The sequence below is a fragment of the Chamaea fasciata genome, unplaced genomic scaffold (genome assembly GCF_029207755.1).
Source record: "Chamaea fasciata isolate MVZ Bird 193981 ecotype frontalis unplaced genomic scaffold, bChaFas1.0.hap1 SCAF_10, whole genome shotgun sequence".
NCBI lineage: Eukaryota > Metazoa > Chordata > Aves > Passeriformes > Sylviidae > Chamaea > Chamaea fasciata.
The window spans coordinates 13,767,277-13,791,269 of record NW_027094095.1 but is presented as its reverse complement, the minus strand read 5'-3'; the positions used below and the strand labels follow the sequence as shown (position 1 = coordinate 13,791,269).

General features: G+C 38.0%; 2 protein-coding genes and 1 long non-coding RNA gene across 3 annotated transcripts; all 3 read right to left on the bottom strand.

Moving 5' to 3' along the window:
- Nucleotides 1–29: 29 nt before the first annotated feature.
- On the bottom strand, nucleotides 30–10,760 carry LRRC39 (leucine rich repeat containing 39). The gene is made up of 11 exons (XM_066192370.1): nucleotides 10,674–10,760; nucleotides 10,167–10,223; nucleotides 9,553–9,598; nucleotides 7,393–7,579; nucleotides 6,416–6,521; nucleotides 5,016–5,172; nucleotides 4,333–4,469; nucleotides 2,821–2,966; nucleotides 2,296–2,448; nucleotides 1,128–1,267; nucleotides 30–115 (listed from the first exon to the last, which is right to left on the bottom strand). Exons 4-11 carry the CDS (start codon nucleotides 7,515–7,517, stop codon nucleotides 60–62), a joined length of 1,020 nt encoding a protein of 339 aa, XP_066048467.1. The 5' UTR covers nucleotides 7,518–7,579; nucleotides 9,553–9,598; nucleotides 10,167–10,223; nucleotides 10,674–10,760; the 3' UTR covers nucleotides 30–59.
- A 52-nt stretch (nucleotides 10,761–10,812) lies between these two features.
- On the bottom strand, nucleotides 10,813–23,465 carry DBT (dihydrolipoamide branched chain transacylase E2). The gene is made up of 11 exons (XM_066192368.1): nucleotides 23,402–23,465; nucleotides 19,232–19,355; nucleotides 18,984–19,059; nucleotides 17,938–18,119; nucleotides 17,458–17,585; nucleotides 16,461–16,704; nucleotides 15,536–15,702; nucleotides 14,819–14,896; nucleotides 13,583–13,774; nucleotides 13,363–13,434; nucleotides 10,813–12,509 (listed from the first exon to the last, which is right to left on the bottom strand). Exons 1-11 carry the CDS (start codon nucleotides 23,450–23,452, stop codon nucleotides 12,342–12,344), a joined length of 1,482 nt encoding a protein of 493 aa, XP_066048465.1. The 5' UTR covers nucleotides 23,453–23,465; the 3' UTR covers nucleotides 10,813–12,341.
- LOC136294549 (uncharacterized) lies at nucleotides 20,368–21,169 on the bottom strand. Its single transcript, XR_010722445.1, has 3 exons — nucleotides 21,084–21,169; nucleotides 20,691–20,751; nucleotides 20,368–20,386 (listed from the first exon to the last, which is right to left on the bottom strand). It is a non-coding gene; the product is annotated as an uncharacterized lncRNA (long non-coding RNA).
- Nucleotides 23,466–23,993: the final 528 nt, after the last annotated feature.

Sequence of the window (23,993 nt, the reverse complement as noted above, 5' to 3'; positions counted from 1 at the left end):
GTAGCCTCTTTGCTGTGAAGAAGTGTTCCTGCTATTTTCTTCATTCACAGTTACATTCTTTAATCATTAGGATTCATGACAGGAGGAGAATCAGAAGAACAACTTTCCACATTTCCTGCAAGACAATAGGTTAAAATAAGAGAAAGCTGACATATTTTATTTTCACTTTGAAGTTCAGAATAGCTTTGTATTTCCTCTTAAAATATTTAAGTAGGCCCAAGTACTTTCATCAGCCTGTGCTGCTAGGGAATCTATTCAGAAAGAAAACTTATGTCTAAGGTGTCATCTTGGTGTATTTTTTGCTAATTTGATTATTCATTCATGAAATATTGATAAGAAAAAAGCTGGCTTAGTGTTCTAAATCAAGAGCATGCCATTCAGTTTTTTAAGCCTTCACAAAACACAAAATGAAGATCAGAGAGAACATTTTATATCTGCAGTGAAGTGCTCTCTGCAAGTAACAGCTGCCAACTGAACATCTGTTCAAAAGTGCTTATTTGGGTCTCTTACTGCAACATTAAAACTGTTACTCTGGAGACAATGAATAGCAATTTTTTGTCATGTTTTATAAATGTGAATTAAAACTTAAAATACTGGGGGTATTTTAAGTGGCTCTGTTTTATGTCAGAGCAAGTTGTGAGAAACATCTATTTATCTGGTGTTGATGGTTCGTTGCTAAAACGTGTATGTTGGGAACATAGCTTTTGTCCCTTAATCTTCCCCTGGAAGTACCATCTGGATAATACCCAAAAATAGGAAAAGTTGAGCTTCATGAATTAAAGGATGCTAGAAGACCTTCACTGTGTAAACTGATTAAATTGCAAATACAAAAAACAGTCATCACCTTCTAGTTATCCATGGTGTAGGTAACTCAGGCACATTTATTACAGTACTCCATGGTTCCAGTATGTTCCTACCAGAATTTGTGCTGTTTGTAGGGAGACCTTACTGTGCCAACTCCTGTTGAAAGTGCCCCTGCCCTCAGCAAAAGCCTGTTTACAGATTTTTTGGAAAACATTACTTATTCATATTTCATTTCTATACATATCCTAGATTTTATTTATCCAGTTTATCCCTCTCTTCCTCACTGTATTGTGGAGAGATAAGAACTGATAAAAAAGCCATGCCTGTTTTCTTGAGTGACTCCTGGATATACATGTGCATGAAGTCAATGCCAAACATTTCTTGTTGCTCCTCCTCGTCTGTGTTCTCACATGGAGGGAGTGTTACCTCTAGCTCCAGTGGGTTGTCTCTGAAGTTGACAAATCTAGGAATTCACCAGAAAAGGTTACTCTTGCAGTAAGTTTTGTCCAGAGAAAACAATTCTTTTGAAACTGAATTAAGATTTCTCAAACACTATTTTAAGTAAAAGGAAATTAAGTTATTGTTATACTAAACTCACCGCTCTATCAGCAGTATTAAGAAAAAGTAAGCTAAGAGGATGCTTTGTAACAGTAACTGATTGTGATGGGAAAAAACATCGTGGTCCTCAGCATTTTTTCTTCAGTTTCTGACCCCACTGTCAGATGTACTGAGCTTTCACAAACAGGTGAGTGGATGAGAACAGTGCAGGTGGCTCCTCCCAGCTTTGCAAGGCAGGTGCCAGTCCTGTCTCTGTTCTTGGGCCATCCTTGGGCCTATGCTTGTGTGTATTTAGTTGAGGAGGTGCGTCCAAAAGAGCTGAGGAGTTGTCTTTTTGGGTTAGGCATGGTTTATGCAGGCTAGCATCTTTCTCTAAAATGGCCAACATCCAGTAATCCAAATGAAAATGCTAACAACAGGAAAGTTTCTGTCACAGTATACTGAGAAGTACTTCAAATTCTACCAATTAAGAATTTACATTTTTTATTTTACATATCAAGTACATAAGAGTTTCATCCATGTCCTTAAACCTAATCATTTTTGTTTAATTCGGAATGCTTGATTTCTCAATGGCAAAGTTTTACTTTTTGTCATTTTTATGCCTGCAAGCTCTTGCCTTTAGAGAGTGATATAAAAGGGCAAAATATAGGGGGAGGGCTATGAAATGAGAAAATGTATTATAGTCTGCTTTTCCACGTGAGACTGTAGCTATCATAATTTACTTCTTTAGCTAATTTTCACTACACAAAGCCTGCATGACCAGATCCTTAACTGCTGTGAATCTGTGTAATTATGTTGATTTATTGTGTCCACCTGTACAACTGTGGTAATGCATTCTCCTCTTCCTTGGTATCACTCTATGATACACAACTCAAGGGAGGCTTAAAAATATTTTCTAGTATTTTCATTTATATTTCTGGTGCTTTTTCTTACCTCAGATTTGTCATGTCCTTCATACAAGCTGGAATATCCTTGAGTTTGTTGTTGCTAAGAACAAGAGTACTAAGATTTTTCATATTACCAATGGTTTCTGGCAAAGAGTTTATTTCATTCCTTTGGAGCCACAAAGTGTGGAGGTTTTCCATTCTGAAAAATAGATATTTGTGCGAAAAATCAAGATTTAGGAAATTAATCTTATCAGTCATTATTATAAAATAATTTTTCAGCCACATAAAGGACTCATAATGCAACAAGTCTCAAAAGAAATCCCATATCCAAGATAATCACCTACTCTGTTGAAAACTGTCATTGACAATAAATATTTAACCTTGTAGTTGATACTGAATTTATTGTTGATTGATTGGATTATTCCAGTTTATCCAAAACATCACATTAGGGCTGACAAAATCTTGAGTTTGGAGTGAGGTTCACATACCAATTATCTTTTGAAGCAGTATTTATTCATTAGAATTTCAATGGAATGGAATTGCACCAGGATGAGCTTTGAGCTCTGTTTACCTGTCAATTGCATCAGGAAGCTCCTGGAGTTTGTTTCCCCCCATATCTAACCACTCTAGATTGGGCATGTTGAGGAGAGCTGAAGGGATGGCAGTAAACTGGTTCATGCACAGATCTATGTGTGACAGCTTCTTTAAGTCACTGAGCTGAAAAGAAGGGAAGATTTAATGCAACTTTGTGTAGCTGTTGCAGCAGTACAGCAGCAATCTAATAATGTTGAGAAACATTACAGCACATTTTGGAGCCAGTAACACAGAATGGTTTTGAGTTCCAATAGCTGATAGTACAATAACAGTTTTGCCTGGAAGATAGATAGGTTGGGAACTGATAAGGCAGCACCTCTCACCCAGCAGCAAGTGCCCTGACTGCTGACTACAAAGCAGATATGCCTCAAGAAAAAGAATTTTAAAGACAGCACTGTCCTTAGTATTTCATAGTCCATGCAATATGCCATTTTTTGTTAATCAAATATTTATATTTTTATATATCAAATTGCATGGACTGTATTTTGGAGTGAACCACGACACCTTCCATGCTGTGAAGTCTACAGCCCTGGCAAGACATTCTAAAAAAGCAACATAGTATCACAGCACCTAAGTCCCTTGGTAAACCAGCCTTCAGGTGCTTTTGCAGTGTTCAAGTGCCACAAAGATGTTTTATAGCAGACCTGGTGCCATTGTCTCAACACTGAATGCCACTCAAGTGTGCACAACCAAAGCTTCCAGGTGTTCACATCACCACAGTCTCCACAGGACAGAACTATGGATTTTCTACATTACACCCTGCAACCTCTATCCACATGGATTTTGTAAACTCTGGATTTTGGTTAACCACTAGTGTAGATTTCCATTTGAAGATTCTATGTTGGCTATTGCTGTTTGGACTCACTCAATTTTGCAAGGCACTGATTGCTGTCAACTGTCTAAGAGACTTATAGATGCAGGTCTCTCACATTTCAGTCTGTTCAAATTAAAGTTCAATAGTAGGTGAGTAGTTATTTTCATTCTCTCATAATTGTTTCCAGCATTTGAGAACAACAACTGTTCACCTCTGCACAGGCATTTGTAGAAATCATACAACCCCCCTTTTCAGATCTAGCTGTTCTGGTAAAGGTGCTTACAGCTGTGTCCTGGCATATGGTATAAATTTGTACTCTCAACCATAAAAGGGAACTTCTCTGTGCTAAGGCATCAGATTCTTAGTGGGGTAAATCAGTGATGATATCCAGCCTAAACAAATTGATATGGAGTGTGTCACTGCCCCCTATGCACTGCCAAGTCATTTGTCTGCCCAAAATGAAGACTGGCTCCCTCAGCTACTCAGGTGTATGTATGTGCTTCTCATGCAGCTTCAGTTTGACCAGTCAGAGAAAGGTTGTTCCCATCAGTGTTTGTGTGGAGTACTGTGAAATCACACATCACAGCAAATCTGAAAACAGAAATGCAATATGTAACAATAATTGGCTTTGGATAAATTCAAAATATGCCTTAAATAAAACTAAACCGTCAAAACCTGAGGAGGAAGATCACAGATACTTCTGTTGACAGCCAGTTCCAATCTTTCCAGACTGATGCAGTTACTTATTTCCTTAGGAACAGATTTTATTCTGTTGTAACTGAGAAGCAGCTCTTGGAGGCTGGTCAGCTGGCCTGCAGAGAGCACAAACGAGAAATGTTCATGTTTATTCTATCTGAGGCACAATATTACTTGTTTTGTCTTATCCTTTTACTGTTATATAAATGCTCTGTGTTCTCACAAAACAAAAATAAATCACTGAACTGCAAATAACAGCACTTAAGGACTCCTTAGTACAGGACTGCACTCTAGTTGAGTGCTTCATGGAAAAACCCCAAACCAAAAAATTCTGACTAGGGTACTCATGCTGTGGACTGAGAACATGAAGTCTGTTTTTCAGGATCACTTTGCTAGCTGCAGTCTGATGTCTAGTCCCTGCTGTGCAAACAAGTCCTTTTCTTGTCATGAGGAGCTTTCATAGAGATGTCTCTTCCATCCAGTCCCATTTTTAGTTTATAGGGAATCTGTGGTGTGGAGATCTCTATCTCACTGTCAGATTTAAATCATCTGTTTTCTTACTACCCAATAGGATTATCAGACAGGTAAAGGGCACAGAAATGGTACCTCTGTGGGAGACCAATTTTCTTAGAAAAGCAGCTTAAAATAAAAGCACAGCTCACCAATTTCTTTAGGTACACTTTCAATTGAGTTCCGTGACAGATCCAGAACAACAAGGCTGTGAAATCTTCCAATAAACTGAGGAATTTTCTGCAAACTAGTTCTGTGAAGCTGCCATTCCTGGAGGTGGATTAGTTTCAATAAACATGAAGGTAATGTCTACAACAAGAAATGCAAACCAGAAGAAATTCAGCTTAGAATACAGGCTGAGGCAGTTTTATTTGAAACACTAACAGTCTGTCCTTTTTCTTAAGTTATACTGTAATATGTAGGTTACAAAATGAATCCTGATAACTGTTTTCTAAAACATGCTAGAAATAACAAGCATAACTGATACGATTTTAATATCATACATATTAGGAAAGGTTTACATCAATATTTTAGGAAAAGATAATACTTCCTCCAGGGGGTGTTTGGGCACTGGGACAGACTCCCCAGGGCAGTGGTCACAGCAACAGCCTGACAGAGTTCAAGAAGTGTTTGGACAGTGCTCTCAGGCACAGGGTGGGACTCTTGGGGATGGTCCTGTGCAAACCTAGGAGCTCAACTCAATGAACTCAGCATATTCCATGATTCCATGATCCTGAAGTGAACACCAGTGTGGGTTGTCATTCTGATCACAGATTTAACCTGCCCACTTTTGGCTCCCAGGAATTAGATACCTGCACTACTGTCACTGAGAAGTTTCAGGCTTGTTTTTGTTTCTTTCTTTTCTAAAAAAATTCAATATAACTGAAGATGAAACTGGTCTACATAGATACTTGCACATAAAGGGAGATCTAAATTCTATTTCCTATTCTGTCAATTCTATTTCCTATTCACTGGAGTACGGCTGGGTCTGGTTGTCATGTTGTCACTGGCCTCAACACAAACTAATACTCATCACTTCCTAGGAGCTGGTCTGTGCATTTCTGCATGGCTCAGAGCACTGCTGGCCTTCACTCCGCCAGCATTAACAGCAGATTACCCCTGTGCATGAGAAACAACAATAACTGTGTTCTGGGAATCTACTGGCTCATTTTCACTCTTGGGCAACAAACAATAAGAAAAACCTTCATGCCCCCAAACACAGTTTTCACCTTGATACATTTCAGTAGTTCTGGTGTGTGAATGTTAAATGAGAATTTACATAATGAAAATCATACTTTGCAGTGTAAATAATTTCTAATGCAGAAAAGTCTTTTGGGTTTTGTTTTTGCAGAGTAATGCTTAATAGTCAGGACTAAAAAACACCCAGCTTGCTTTTACACTCACAACAGTGTGTCCCAATTCACTGTTTGCAAAGCACAGTGAGTAGATAATAGAACAAATATAGTACCACTGTAAGTGTAAAGTTGTAAACAGTAGTTTTCCAGTGCATCAGTCATTCAATACAAGCAGCATTTATTCCTATCAACACTACCTTCCATTCTTCTTCCTCTATCCTTAAAATTGCTCTTCCACCTTCATTAATAACTTTTTCTTTGAGCTTTGCTAAAGCAGCTCTCTCCTCCCAGACAAGCAGTAGCCTACAAGGGAAAGAAGATCTGCCAGTGGTGCCACAAGGAATACAGCCAGTAATTACTATCCTATCTATTTTCTGGAACAAGAGACAATTGCCTTATTGTCAAATAACATGAATTATATCTGGATGTTATTATACTATCAATTGGAGAGAAGACAAGCCCTTAACGTTCAGCTGTATTAATTTATAGAATTCTATTTTACAGTTCTTCAAATTTACATTCAGAAAGAGGACATAATTCCCTTTCAACATGTTACAGCAGGGCCACAGAATATAACCTCTTGTGGAATTAAGTTCCAAAGCACATTTTGAAGCAGTCTCCTAACATGAAAGCCTTCCATTCCACTACATATAAGTGCAAGAAAATAGGTCAATGAGCTTCTTTTAGCTTGATTTCCAAAGGGGACCTAAACAAGAATTATGACAAGGTAATTTTCTTTCTGTTTTTATTCTCAATAAGGAAGTTTTGAATTTGTTGTTTCATTTCAAACACATGTGATAAATTGGGAGTACCAAAAATAGAATCCTAAGTTTTTTAAAATTTCATAAAATTGCTGGCTAGACAGAAGACCAAGCATCCTGTTAATACCTCAGTGGAGAAGAAAGCATAACTAATCTTCACAGGTTAGAATATTTACAGAGCAGAGGATTTTAGTATCTGAGTTCAGGGCATTTAGTCTATATACTAACATTTTTATCACAGACACTAGATAAATTCTAACATTTTTATCACAGACACTGATCACTGGGAATCCTGCTGGAGTAACAACTAAAGAAGTAGAGTCTGCATGAGTTTGAAGAAACCAATTACAGTCTTCTGAACTGTAACATATGGTCTAGCTTTTCACATACTTAAAGAGCTACAATTTACCTACCTTCCTGCAGACCTCTGCCTGAATTCCTTTTCTTTCTGTAATTCTTCATTTATCTTGTGTATTCTCACTTCCCAGAGTGTCTTCACAGCAGAGAACGTTCCCAGGCAAACTGCAGTTTCAGCCATGATCCTTTACATGTTCAGATTTGCTTGCAGGGATCTGACTGAATTTCAGGCTCAGTGCACCGCTTCAGGGGTGGGTTACCAGATGGGGACAGTGATGTGAAAACTAAAATACTGCAATATTTTAGTTAAAATATTGCAAATGAGTTAATGTAAAGAACTAATGTTCTAAAGAACTAACTAATGAGTTAATGTAAATGAGTCAAATGAGTTAATGCAAAGAACTGACAGGATTCTATCAACTGCTTTCTCTTTATAAAAATAGATAAATGCAACTAGTTAAGGAGTTTTGCACTTGAAAAAACTGAAGTATATTTTATGTGCATTCAGTTTCTTCATAGCTTAACTCATTACAATGTATTTTATAGTTAGTAATGGGAAAGTTACTTTTGGGGGAAATGCATTTGAAGCCTTCTGATTTCTCTTTTAATGTTTTTGTATCCCTACTGAGTATCAGAATTCACATTTAAAATTAAATTCAGTCTAAAATTGTGAAGTTATTTATCCTTTAGTGAGATAATCAATACATATTTTCCTGAAGAGCAGCATAATAGGATACTCACTCACCCTAATCAGTGCATCCCTCTAAAAATCATTCTTCTTGTCATTACTGGAGCAAAGATAACTGCCAGCAGCAGTGTACTCTGAACACTGATGATGTGAATGCTCCCTTTCTAGCTTTTTACTGATACTTGTAGTGGCAAGTAAGAAAAATACCCTATATATATGCTTCAAACTGAAAAAAGAGTAAGGATAACTTTCTTCCAAACAAGCAGGTAGGTAACAACAAAAGAGGAATTTCATGTTTTTTCATACATATATTTCCCTACAATAATTGCTGCAGGTCTGTCTCCAAGAACCAATCTTTTCTTTCATATTTTTTCTGTTAAAATTTCACGTGGCCCGGATAAGCCACAATTGCTTAGTGACCATTTTTGTGTTCAAACTGTCAACCATTCTATTTTATGTTTACTATGTCTTTTGCTAAAATACTTATTTATAAAATCTGCTTATACTGAAATCAAGTTAAAATGTGTAGGCAAATAAAATGTTAAATGTCAGGATTGCCTCCTATTGTAAAGACAGCACAAAATCAAATTATAAAGCTTGAATAAAGAAGAATCTGGTCTAATACATTAATATTTATGATTCTTATGTGTTCTCTGTTTGTTAAGGAAAACTGGCAGGATTTGACAAGTGACAAAATGGCAACCCCAGCGTGGCACAGTGCAGTCTGGCCTTCAGGTTCCTACAGAGGGATTGGATTTTTTCCTGTAAAGAGAGGACTGTGTACTTTTCCCTCCCCCGCATAAACGTGATCACATTTATTAGTTTGAAGGATTAGCTTCAGTGGTCATCAGAATAACTACCCTTCCCAATCCCCATCCCAATATGCAACCCATTACACAGTAATGCTATGTATGCATGAGGTTTTTTGCTCCAGACAGTGGTTACAATTCAAATTGCCTGATTTTTTCAAGATTAAATTTCTATTGAGATCAAGTGATTAACTAATCTATCATTTCTTGTTGTTTACAGACAACAAGAAATGATATTTTATTTATTATGATTTTATTGTTTGAACTACAAGCCCTTTAAAGTAGAAAACTAGAATTTTCTTTTATATAAATTGTGCATAAAAGAGACATTTGTTAATAGTTGTACTACCAAACCCAGTATCATACTATACACAGTCAAGCCAATACTTATTTCTAGTAAAGCTTACTCTGGGCAACTCTCTTCTTGCATGTTATTCAATAAGTACTGCCTTAGAACCATGAAATATCAAAGGACCTAAGTATATGACTATTTTCAGGATCATTTCATTATATAACAGGATTCCATCAAAAAGGTCTTGCTCTTAGATCTCATTATTCATCAAGAAAATAAAACCCGCAATGATCTTGCCATCCCAGCCAACAATTCAGAAGTGAATTCCCAAGCGTGGCTGTAAAACAACTGCAAATTCACTCCCAAGTAATCAGATCTCCCAAGAACTTCACCTCCAAGCATCAGAAAGAGTTTAACAACAACTCACCTCAATTATTTGGTGTTTGCAAGGATTTTCTGTGACTCATTGCTTTCTGGACAAAAGCGGAGATAAATTACAAATCTTGTCTGCATTACCAAAGCCATCTAAAACTCTCACTCAGACTCCAATGCAATGTCAGTCTAGTTCTAATTTTAACCTATGCTGAGAATAGAAGGCATCACATGAGGCACTTTTGCAACCCCCCCCAAGGATTTACTACTGTTAAAGTCTACCCAGTTTGCTGAGTGTGACTGGGCTCCCCTAAACTGGACTCCCATTAACAGAAATGGTGAACAAGAAGAACAAAGAAATACTTGTTATGCCACACAATAAGTTTGTTTTGAACTAAAAATGGCAATTAGAAATAAAAAGGCCAGTATTGAATTAAAAATGACTGCTTTCCTTACTAATGTTTCTCTGCCAGGTAACTGAGCTTCAGAGTGTTACTAAACAGCAACATTGACTAAACAGACTAGGAAAGGTATTACATCATTAAGTACTTTATTCATTACTTTTGCCCATGCTGAAGAATTCTCTTGCTGAAGAATTTTAGTGCAAATTACCGGAGTCCAGACAGAAAAGTAATCTTTACCCGGATGTGCAGAGGGGTTATTACTCACTCCTTTTCATGGTTCCAATCATGAAACATATTTAACATTCTATTTCTTCAAATAGCCCTTGGAGAAGATAAAAGGAGAACAAGTGTGTCAGAATCTTTTTCTTCCATCAAATGGGAAGAGAGAGACAACAATAATCACAGGTCACTATTTGAGGCAGAAGCCATAAAACTGGATAGTTCTAACCAACTGCACTAGAGTACAAAATATGAAGATGAAACTTTAAAAGTATCATTAATTTAGCCATAACTCTACCACACAGAACTTTACAACGAAAAAACCCCAACCCTCTCCAGTCCACAAACAACTAAATACATGAATACCAATACCTACTTAAAAAGACACTAATACTTTAGCTTTCAATCCTCTCCTGTGTAAGTAAAATTATTCTATCTTAAGTATTTCAAAGTAATTTTATTGGTTTCTTTCATACACTTCTATTTCCTCAATTTATTTTCTCAATGGTCATCAGATTAAAAAATATCCTAAGCCTTTAGGCTAAGCCCTTACCACAACAATATACTTGTAGGAAAACAGACATTAGGCTGTGTTCTTTTGGTAGCCTTGAGTACAGTATGTTCTTTAAGGCAAAGAGTTTGAGTCACCCGTATAGGATTGCCTGCATAAAATTCACAAATAAAAACAATACTTTGTGGGTTTATGTTTTTTATTAGGAATAAATAAATCTGATGAAAATGAAATAAGTGATAAGCACGATATATTAGTCAAACTTTGCAAGAAATGACCTTTATATAAAAGACCCTTATACCACAATAGAAATATTAATAGCACCTTACATGGATGCGCCACATTCCCCTTTGTACATTACCAGCTTTCCTCTTATTCAGCCTCAGCATCATGGATAGCAGGGATTCTACCTCTGGGAGCCTGTCTCACATCTTCACAGCTAAATGCAATAGACAACTTTGGTCTACAATGTTGAAGACTGCTCCTGTTTTTGATATATCTACAAAAAGGAGAAAATGTCCATTGTGTGTGTTACAAATTCATTTTTAAGGCTATGTAACTGTCTTTTCTCTTATGTGTTTAGAAGGTATTTATATCCAACAGTTTTCATCAAATCTCCCATTAAATCAGCAGTGCAATCCTCATGATCCGTTTGGTTTACCTTAAAGCTGCATAAGTTTTCTGTTCTAAAGGCATTAACTTGAACCTATCCCTTATGAGCCTTCTACCTGAATTTAAGAAGTCCTTATCTCAAAGTACTAATATTCATTCTTTGTTGAATCTGATTAATCTATCAGATTCTAGTATCTGAATATCAGTAACAGAATGCAAGCTTTTAGATCATGATCAACTTACTGTCAGGCTTACCTAATGACAGAATAATAAAACAGATCCTATAATAAAAAAGATCCTTCTTTTTTTTATTTTGTTTTCTTTCTTTCTTTCTTATTTGGTTTTAATAGACAGATGCTTTCTATAAGAATCAAAAATAACTGGAAAGCATTAAGGGCTGAAGCTACTTTCAGTCTTTAAAAATACAGGATATTTTAGAGAGTATTAAGGCCTTGACAGTTATCAATCAGTGTTGTCAATAAGCATTATTTAAATATGGCCTCTTCATATATAGTTTGATAAAGAGTACCTGTGCAAGTAATTGCCAGAAAAAGTGGACTAGCAAAAGACTTAAGAGGTTTTCTCAGTTAAAAAAAACAAAAAGCTCTCTAGACATCTTACAGTAGAAGCATTAAAGGCATTTTATTTGGATATGATTTTTGCATAATCCCTTTTAGGAATCCAGGTATTATTTGTTAAAATAAATTTACGTGTCCAAAATGGAAGAACTACGAGTATTCCCCTCCAAAATTTCCCTTCAGATTATAAATACTGCAAGTGTAGAGCAGTGGCACTCAGTCACACTGGCCTGACAAATCATCCTCATTATAAAAGGCAAAATAAAGATATTCCACCACCATATCCAGAAGCTGTGACCTATTCAGTTTGAATATACAGTCTGCTGTAGAAGAAATTACAGTAATACTAAATGAGAGAAGTAACAACTAATTGAGACTGATAGCAGCTGTTGAGAACTTTCAACCACATGACATTATTATACAATGCACGTAGCAAAGGGCACATGTTAGCAGAGACAGCTTTTATAACAATTCAGTCTAATCCACAGAGTTTAAAGGCATATTCTGGCCATGGTTTCCTTTATTTAAGGTCCAGCAGCATTGAAGCAGGGTTCTCCAAGTAAGATTTCCACAAGTTAGAAAAGCGGGCCATTGTAGCTCCATCAATGATGCGGTGATCAGCTGACCAACTCACATTCATTATTTGTGCTTGAAATACTTCACCTTTGCCATTAAACCGAGGGAGAACCTAAAAATCAGAGGAAGTACAAAACCAGAATTATTAAATACTTCTGTTAGTAAATCTGTACTTTTTTGTTCTTGCTAATTTCTTGATCTAAATTAAAACATTTTGCTGAATTAGACAAACAGCAGTAGCACCATGCTAAAAACCAAGACCTTTCCATTACTGTTTGTGCTGTGGATTAGAATATATTGCAAGCCTGCATAATAAACAGTCATAGCCTGTTTCCACCATCATGGAAACACTGAAGTAGTAAAAGCCTTTCCTGACTCAAAAGTTTCTTCCTTAAAAGTTTATTGCACTGTTAGTTCTCAAAGTGGCAGTTTCCTTAAAGCACCTCTTAAGAAATGCTCAGAGGAAGAACACAGAAGTAATTTCAGCTAATACTAATTTCATTTCCAGCATTGAGCTCAAATGTCTATATTACGGAATTAAAGCCTGAGATTCAGAAAATATAAAACTGCCTTCACATTCAAAATTCTGTATGGATTCAGCTACCTGGCTCATGGAATTAAACTTCATTTTCAGAATACTTCTCAAGTTTCCTCCTTGCTGATAGCAAAATTCCTATTGCCATGTTGCAAAACTTGTAAAACTGTATTTACATTGTTTCTTAGTAACCAGAAGGCTAAACATAGGTGTGAGTGAAATATAACAGGATTCTGAAAAATAAATATGAACCTTTGGTGTAGGAGACTTTAAATTAAACATTTGGTGTGTGCATAGTCATCTAAAAACACCACAGACTTTTCAGTCATGAGCTCTGCATTTTCTCTGCAACAAAGGCAGACTCCATGTTCCATTTTCATTGCAGATGACCTTAGCTAACACTCTCACCACTGTGATAAAGTTAATATACCTGAATCTTTCCAAGTGCTCCAATAGCTACTTCAGGAGGTAGTATCACTGGTTTGGCGTAAGTGCCACCAATCTAGAAAAGAAAAGGGTGGAGATATTATTTAACAACTTTTTTTAAGCAGATTGCCTCTTGAATTAATTGCTACAGATTTTGATCTTTGCATATCAAACTTCAGTAAAGCTTCTATTTCAGAAGCAACTCTCATTTTCCCTGTACTTACTGTGCCAATATTTGAAAGGGTGAATGTTCCCCCAGTGAGATCACTTGTTCCCAGCTGGCCTGCAGAGCCCAAGGACTGGAGGCGATTCAATTCCACAGCAATGTCAAACACGCTGCAGACTTGAACATTTTTCACATTGGGGACAATTAAACCTTGCTCTGTGTCCATTGCAACTCCAATATTGTGTGAAGCCTGCAGCAAGTGTCATTAACCAGACATTAATATAAGCTGTCAATATAAAATGTATTTTATGTAAAAAGCCACTTAAATCACATTTTCCTTATTTATTTTTTTTAACCTGGAAAGTACTGTATTTAGTAAGCAACTCCTGCATACAACTTGGAGGGGAGAAAAGGATGAATTTTTTTTTTAAATTAGCCTCACATCTACTAACTGTAAATTGATGTTGACAATTTCACCTTCAGAGAATATGAAGGCCTGGAATCAGCTTCACACTGAAAACATTGAACTTTGGGATGATCATATGTGTAACAAAACATAAATAGCAGATTTTAAAGCAAACACTAACATTAAAAAAAAAAAAAAAAAAAAAAAGAAAAAAATGGTGTGTGCATAGTCATCTAAAAACGCCACAAACTTTTCAATCATGAGCTATGCAGTTTCTCTGCAACCAAGGGAGATTCCATATTCCATTTCCATTACAGATGACCTTAGCTAACACATCACTGAGATCACTTGCTTTTCATTTTTTGGAAGGAATATAAGGATTCTGAGAGATATTCATAAAACAGCACAATAGAAGTTTGTACTGCAAGGAGCAAGAACAGATAGATAGCAAGAACAGTTGCTGCCCAGAAGAATCAATCCAGCAGCTTGTATAAAACCATACAACTTTGATCAAGACTGTACATAAATATATAAGGGTTGTGTGTTGGAACAGGTGAACCACTGTGCCATTACTTAAAAATTGTTGTATTAGATTTGAAATGTTCTCACTTTAAAAGCTTGGCCCATATTCAGATGAAAAATGGGAAATTAATATATTAATATGCATCTTTGAAGCAAGTCTGAATAACAACGGGACTCTTATCTAACGAACTACTGAATAAGACCATCAATAAATCGAATCTAGATCTGAGAATCTGAACACACAAATCACTTTCCTGCACAACACCATAATTTTGGTTGTTATAATTAGCTCAGACATTCTGAAAAGCCCCTGTTAGGCATTACTTTACACTTTCTGCTCACAACGTTTATCTGTAGGTTACAAACCTTATATGTGACATTTTGACAGTTCTCATCCAAAGAAGCATTAAGAATGGGATACTGCAGCAATCCCAGAGAGGCTGCCTGTTAAATATATCAAAAGAAAACAAAATAGATTTGTATATTTTATAAGCAGAGAGCTCCATGGAAAAGAAGTAATGGGAGGAGAAAATTCAGATTAATAACAATATGGAATGTGTGTTTAGGCAGCACTCTGAGTGCAACAGCATTACCAAAAGTTTCAGACTAAGCTGTACATTCACTGCACATGAGTGCAACTGTCTGCTCTTCTAAACAATAGAAGCGACAACAGTCAGTGACCTGAGGGATTCATTAGCAGTACAAAGATTTTAATAATAACATCAACAATGATGCATTTTATATGAGGTTCCTTTTAAAGGAGCTCAAAAAGTACTGACAATTTCAAAAACTTCTTTTGTGCAATTCAAACACCTGGTGATGCTTACTTACCTCCATATTAAATGATGCTAAAGGCATTCTATACTTTCCCATTAATATTTCAAGAATTTTCAGTGATATTACGTAACTCTAGCTGCAATTCCAACTGTAAATTGATTAGTGGCTCAATAAACAAAACACCAGTTGAAAGTTTTCCTGTGACCTGCCATAACTATCCAGATGATAGAGTGGTGCTCCAAACTTACAACAATCATTAAAAAACCTGTGTAAGCACTCCATACAGGGCTCTGTTGCACCCCTCACCTTTATGAAGAAAGGCATGAAGGAAAGCTTAACTCCCCGGATTTCAGCGAGAGGTTTCAGCTCTTCTCGCAGCTGAACAAGCTGAGTCAAATCAACCTCATCAGAATAACCAAAGTGGGGGATCTTCAGGGCTGCACTCATAGTCTTCACCATGGCCTTCTGAAAACCTGGAAAATATTCATTGTCTCCTTAAACCAACAAAATGAGCTCCTGTGAAGCTGTGGTGAAATTTCACCTGTTTCCATTAACCAGGTTACACAACTTACAAAAACAAAACCAAAGCTAAACCATAACCAAAAAACAACAGGGTAAAGAGCACTTACTGAGTTATTCAGTTCATAGAACTCAATTTTGATGACTGTAATACTTCAGATTTTATTACTGCATCTGTCTCCTATGTATGTATGAATTTGAAATCATATGATAATCTGCATTACGCTTTCCAGCCTCTCCAAACAAACACTGCTTGAAAGGGAAGCAAAAAATTTTAATCTTCCCCTTTTAATGTGATTTTGTGTTACCTTAGTGTCTTTCATGGCACTGTTCTCCAGAACAAGTGCGAATGCTACTCACATAATAGTGCAGTATGCTATTATTAAGCACTGATAAACCCTTACATTCACTGCACTTTGCCACTAATTGCATAATGATTCCTACCGTGATAAATCCATTAGAATTCCTACCTGTTTCAACATACAGGTTGAAGAAGTGCAATTTGTGGCCCAACTCCATCCAACCAAAACATGAATAAATATTTCGTAAAATAATTTCAGCAGAGATGCTTCTTACAGAGAATGTTTTCCTAAATGCTCACTTGCATCACAATAACACGAAACACACCCCCATCAAAAGGAATCAGCTGCTCACAGAGCTACTGGTAATCTACTGTGACCATGGTCTCAAGACTCTATATTTCATGATTTACCTGTTACAGGTTCAGTTCTATCTTTTCCTGAAAATGCAATGGGTCTGGAAACAGGCACAGGGATTCTGCGTGCTTTGTCCTTTGGAGCAGTTGGCACAGCCTCTGTTTTCCGCACAGGTGGGACAATTTCAGCTTTTGGTGATGGAGGCAAAATAGCTCCTGTTTGTTTGGCCAAGTAGTTGAGTATATCTTCTTTAAGGATTCTGTTATCCTTCCCTGTCCCAACAACTTCACTCAATTTAATCTGAAAAGCACATAACAAGCTGTAACACTTTAGTTTCACAGCAACATAAAAATATCTTATACTGTGAGCCATAGTAAAAAATTATTCCCATTTCTGATCCAATGTATTTGCAGTTATCTTTTCCTTCCTATAATTTATTAGGTATTCAACACAGTTCAAATCATCCAAAAGTCCCACTAGTCCCACTAGGTATTTGACTGCATACTTCAAGGAGGAACTATGAATACTATTAACCTCCTAATTACCTCGCAGGATCAATAATACAATATTAATTGGAGTAAAGCTATTTGTCACTTAATTCTCTCCTAAAAATACATCATGAGCTTTCAAAACCAATGGAATATTCATAGGGGAAAAAAGGCATCAGAAAGGCATGTAAAACATCACCTAATATATCCTCTGCTCTAATACAAATCTGAAAGGCAAAACAACATGTTTTCTTTTTATCTTTCCCTCCTACTTTCTCTGTAGAGATTTTCAGAAATCTCCTCTGACAGTGTCTAATTTTTATTCTAGAAAGGTTTTCTCAGTCTTTGGCCTAAAGCCTCCTAGCTGTGGTGTTTTAAGCTCAGTAATTCTTTTTCTATCCACCATAATCATTAGAAAGCACAGTCCTCTTCATTTTTACACCTTTCACACATTTAAAATGTATTTGAAAACAAGTGTTTTCTCTAGATGAGTGTTCTTCTAGTCAGTCAAACAGCCATATAAAAGCTGGGTAAAATGCAGCAGGACCTTATTCAGCAAACCTACATTGTTCTCCATGGCCAGGCGCCGAACTGCAGGGGTTGCTAATGTTTTGTGACCTTTTATCTCTTGGTGAGTGTGCTCCTCATGAGACATAGGAGGTGTCTCAACAACATCTTCTTCTGGGGAAACACCTGCAAACAAAAAGGAAAAAAAATTAACTTTACTACATTATAAGCATTTATTAAATCCCAACCTCAACCATTCTGTGGCAGCTGAAGTTTTTACGATTTACTTTGAGTTAATGTGGATGGGAACATAGCTTGCTAAAGGCTGCTGCTTAAGCTAAATATTCAACAGGAAATGTCTACGAGATTTTAAACTCTAATAAATATCACAGCTTTCTCTACTCAAATTTCTTGACTTTAAAAAGGAAAAAAAAAATCTTTGAAGATTTTCAGGAGGAAAAAGTAAGCTTCTCAGTCACTGATTGTTTTATGACAAGAAACATAAAATATGCACGAGAAAAAAAATAGCCTACAATACCTTTTGAAGCATCAATTTCAATGTCCACTAGTGGTTTTCCAACAAAAGCAATATCATCTATGCTGTAATGGAGTTTTCTGATGATGCCATCATAACGACTGGTGATAGTAACAGAGGCTTTATCACTCTGTACCTCACAGATGCTGTCAAACTGAGACACACTGTCACCTTCCTTTATGTACCTGGGAGGAAAGATACAGCCTACTGGGAAACACAGTCAGTGTGAAAACCTGTTCTGTGCATTCCTTTGGTAAGTTCAGGCACATACATCCCACAACATGGAAGCGCATCCCAGATGAGAAGACAAATTCTACATCCTGGATATGTTTGCTACATGCATTTTGCCTGACTGCCACAGAACTCTTCGTTGGGTGAAATGACAACATGATTATGAATATCATTACACACTTATTACATTTACTTTAGTAAAGCAGTTTTCCTGTCAGATTACAAAGCATCTAAAAATAACAATGACCCCAGCTTCATCTAAATGCAAGGAAGTTCTAAGTTTTAACTTTTCAATCTATGATCAGTTTCAGAAAGGAAATGGATAGTAGGGAACACTGTCTTCCATGCAAAGAGAGGTACTTGTGCAAAGAACAAGATGTTTCAACACCGCCTTGCTCCACTGTACACTTTGATTTGGTTTAATCCATTCATCATTGGCTTTTTACAAACAACTTATATGTTCAAATCTTTTACTAAAAGCAATAGAGAAGAGGTACAGGATAAAATGCTGTGGATTCTCCAGACTAAAGCTCAGTCTAAGTAAACATAACAAAAGACAGGCCTCCTGAACTCAAAAAACATTAATCAGTGAAGGAAATATACAGGTGCATCCCATTCCTTCCACTTTGTCCACTCACAAATACATCAGATTGCAAATAAACAAAATATAAAACTCACTACGTACAAGGTTTTAAAATATACAAAATGAAGCCTGAGAAACTTCACTAGTAACTCTCAGATAACTCACTGATAATACAGCTAAAGCTGCTGAACTACCTGCTGATTTCTTAGTGTATTTCCAGGAAAGCAGAGCTTACCATTCTTTTACAGTCACCTCTGTAATTCCTTCTCCAATGTCAGAAAGCTTAAACTGGACAATTTGGCCACATGAAACTTGAAACAGAGAATAAGAAAAGACAGCATGTTTAATATTAAACACAAGCTACCAGACAGAAAAATCTGAATGCATCAGAAATAGTCTACACACCAGCCATATGCAAACCTCTAACATAACACTCATAAAACAGCAAAATAAAAGAAATTATTTTATTATGAAAAAGATTACCAGGAGATGTTCTGAATAATCGCTGTTGATGACTAAACTTGAGGGCAGATTTGTCAAACACGCACACATATTTTGATTTTATAAAGCGAATGCTGCTGCACGATCTAACCCGATGAATGCAAACCTGGGGAGAAAAGTCTCAAGGGTTAATACAATGGACTGAGGATGCAGAGCTCATTTAATATTCCTGATGTAACACTCATACTAAAATAGTTTCATTCTAGTCTACATAAGAGAAGTTCTAATGGAAACACTGAACATACTCTTGAATATGCAATAACCCTTACATTAGCAAAAGCTTTGCCAGTTCTTCAACTTCTTTCACTAAAACAACACATGGGGAGATCAAAGCCACAGTGACAAAACTAATTAACAGAAATCATGACAAGATTTGGTGAGTGATTCATTGCTATTGTTTCTCTCAGGAATTAGCTTCATCAGGACAGGCACACAAAAAGCACACACAGTGTCAGCTACATCAGACATCTGAAATATTCCTTGCCAGGATGAATGCTGAAAGGTTTCCCTAGACTGAAGGGAAAACCAGCATATTTGTCTTCATCAGTTCTTATCCCCATCAGAGGTTGATCAGAAGTACTAATTGGAAAGGAAATTCATACCAGAAGGCCCAGAGAGCTGCCCTTTCTCTTTTGTCCCTTTATAGGAGGGAATCATCTTCAAGCAAAAAACATCTCAAATCAGCTTCAATGATATTTTGTAAGAACTGGCCATGAAACGGTTTTCTTTTATGGTGACAATTATATTTATCCAGAAATCAATTTAAAAGGGTCTACAGACTTTTCTGAAAGATTCTTCAGACAAAACTTCATGCTGTAAAGCCTCTTGGAATCAGTCATGATTGTGACCAAAAGCAAAGGTGGTAGTGCTTACGCAGACAAAAACAGATATTTTATTAATCTCAATGCAAGTTAGTTCAGAAAAGTTCTCATCCAGCAAAATTTATTAAATTTAATGTAATTTGATGTTATGTTGTCTTAAGAGTGCTGTAAAGTTTATAAAATAACAATTTCTCTGTAGATACTATCCCTAATTTAGAGATATGAAAAAAAATTCAGGTGCTACAATGTACCTCAAGTAGCTCAAAACTGTAAAATTTAGAAATTATCTTCTCAGAGGACCCAGAAAACAGCACACCTGCATGGGAAAGCTCATTTTAACTTCTTGTTTAAAAAATCCTTTCAGTAATTAAAGAGCATATGAAACTTCTTGTTTCCCTCCCCACACACCAAACTGTTCAACTATTTGCTATGGCATTTCACTTTTTAAAAAGTACATTGCTCAGCAGGCCATACAATTCTGAACTGACAACGTATTCATTTTCTGTATTATTTAACCTAGCACTGCAAGTTATATTTCATATCCCTTTCTTTAAGGAACAAACATTTATACAACACAATCTATCATAATGGACACAACAAAGTTATATCATTTGAGTTACCTTTCAGTTGCCTGCCACTGAGATGGTACGTACTGATCTAGAATGAGCATTTTCCTAATTTCTACAACAAGCAAATAGAAAATCTTTTCATTAGTCCTCCAAACAACTTCCCATATTCAACAATCAGGTAACATGGCAATTTTAAGCTATGAAAAATGGTACTTTAGGAACACATTTAAAGTTTTCATTAAATTACAACACTGGTATATAATGTACATCTCCACAATCCTATTTTCACCTAATTTTAATTCTGGGTTTCTTCCCAGTTGAAGGTTACATGTTGACATAAAAATGTTACTGAAAAAATTGTTCAACTAGACCTTTTTGTCACAAACTTGCAAAACTCCTCCTTTCTCTTTATATGACCCTAAATGAAAAACATTCAGTATTTACCTGTGAAGATGATCACAAGGAGCACATCAAATCTCTGAACTATTTCTAAATGTGAAGTTTCACATTGATTTCCATGTGCTTTTAACCTTTGATTACCAATGCAGGTAGTGAATTAGTAATGTCACTGCCAAAAAAAGAGACTGGTGTTGTTATTGAAGAGACAACAGGCTGTTTCATATTATATCTGTCGGAATAATTCAAAATCACTGCTTTTGTAGTTTAGAATCTGCAAAAAGAAGCTACATTTCATTTTAAAAATGAAATCTTTCTGATTTTCAGTTTGGCACGTTCTCCACCAAAAAGTTGTGCTAGTATGTTAAAGTAATAGTACAGGACACAATCTCTTCATAGAGCAGTGTTCCTAACTAACAAGGAAAAAATTAAAATTCATTAAACAAAGAGACTGTGCTCACAATTTCAGCATTTAATCACCATAATACTGGTGTAATGCCAAACAAAGAAATAAAAATGGCACACAAAAGACAAAATTAGCTCTAATATCCATAGCATACCCATTTTGATGTCTGGAAAAGTCTATCAGTAACCCCCAAACATAACTGCTAGTACTGAGCTTGTTAACGTGGCTACTATTACACTAAACAGCAACTCGAAGGCACCAATGGCACAGCAGGGTAACACCTGTCCTGTGCAGGTCTCCGATGTGCAGAGTGACTCTGGCAAAAAGGAGCTGAGGCCACAGCAGCCTGGCTGACACAGCCGTGGTGTGAGCCCAGCCAAGACAGGAGCTGAGTGCACTCAGGGGAGAACTGCCTTGCCCCTCAGCTTCAGCTTTGGCTGCTTCCTTAAAAACAAGCCAACTCCGGTTTTCTAAATTACCACTGATCCTGAAAATGTATGCTGGCCTCAGACCAAAATATTTTTAAGCAGCCTGCAGAGAACTGATTACCTGATGGAGTAACACTAAATTTCCAAGTCAAATCGAACAGTCCATGCTCACAGGCAATGACTTAGCATTGAAGAATACTGCCTTGCTAAACTCTCTTGATTTCTGTCCCACTGAGTCATTTTAATGAACATTTCCTCACACTGGATGTGTTTTGCATACATAGTCTATATTTCCAAGGATATAGTTACCTATATACTAAAGCAACATCCCTGGTAATGTGTTTTTATCCAATGTCATCCCCCATCTAAATACCTGGCACATGTCCCAGTGTGCAGGTACCCGCCATGTCCCTACCACTTAAGACAAAGACCCCTGTGTTAATAATAACACACATTATAAATCAGCCAGTTCTACAGTTCGGCATGCACATAGATAAGATGAGCATTTTCATCTCATCAGAATCTCCCTCTGGATTTAAGAGTAGATGGGTAGAAATACAACTTAAAAGAAAGCGCCATTTTCAACGCTCTTAATCAGTGAAATTATTTACAAATACTTATAAGTTACTAGCTGAAAACTGGATTACAAAAGTATCATTTAAAAATTCCTCACCATTATGCTTTAAAATTACAATATGAATTATTAAGAGAAAAAACATACTAGAAACTGGAACTGATGCTTAATTTTAATCTAAATTTCAAAAGTTATTTCTTCTCTGCCATCCCATAAAATAGGGGTGACATAATAGGAAACCAACACTCTTCACAACAGCAAGAAGACTGTAACACAAGAAGACAGAAGAAAGCACAAACTAAGTCTGTGTTCACGAAATTGTAAGTATCCCAAAAAGGCAACCAAGTAGATTCAATTCCTATGGTAAGGTATCTCAACTACTTTTCAAGTATCAAGGCTCCTGGCATTCAAAGAAACCCGCTTCCCTTTTCTGTACGTGTAGCCACACCGTCTGCGTGCAGACGCGGTATGCAAGGGGAGCCGGTGCGTGGGTGGAGAAGCGGTGATGGCACAGCAAGGCACAGGCAAAGTAGTAACAGGATGACTTAGAAACAACAGAAGAGGATGTCACTGGCTTATCACAGAAAGGCACAGGACTCTTTCACAGGGAGCCCGGGCAAGGGCAGGGCGCTCCGGGGGCCGCGCGGGCCGGAGGGAGCCGGTTCTGGGGCCCCCGGAGCGGCGCGGGCCGGGCGGTGCGGGCACCGCCGGGGACTGGGTCACCGGGGCGGAGCACGGGGGGCGCACGGCGGGCACGGAGCCGAGGCGCGGCCCGCCCCGGGCACTGCCCAGGCGGCAGCTCCGCGAACGCGTCGCGTTTGCAGAGGCGCGGTGCTCGCCGCGCGCCCGCCGGACGGCAGGAACGGAAGAACAGGGCTCGGGGATGCCGCACGTTATTCCTCACCACCCCCCGGCCGGCCGGGAGCGCCGCCGCCCGCGGGGTCCCCGCTCCCCTTACCAGGCGCCCCGCGGCTCGGCAGCTGCTCCTCAGCGCGGTCACGGCCGCCATCTTACCCCGGGCAGGGCGGCCCCGCACACACCCCCGGCACAGCCAACCGGCGGCGGCCGCGCCGCCTCAGCCAACCAGAGCGCGGGCCGCGGGCCGGCGGCGCGAGGGTCCGCACACGCCCCCGGGGCGCCGCGGGAGCGGCCACTGTGCCCGGCTCCCAGGCCGCCGCCGAACTGGCGGGGCGCCGCGGGGCGGGCGGCTTCCCGGGCCGCAGGAGCGGGAAGGGCAGCGTGAAGAGCCCGGCCGTTCCCGGTAAACGGGCAATAAAGTCCTGAGCGCCTGCCAGACCGACTCGCCCGTGTCTGTTGTTCTACGTGAAAGGTGTTTGTGTTTGTAGCCGGATGGGGGTCGGCCTCTTCTGCCAGGTGATGAGCGACAGGGCATAGTCTTATGATGCGCCAGGGGAGGTTAAGGAAGAGTCTCTTCACAGGAAGGGCGATTAGACATTGGAACGGGCTGCCCAGAGAGGTGGCGGAGACACCAACCCGAGAGGTGTTTAAGAAGACTGGACGTGATACTTAGTGCCGTGGTCTGGCTGACA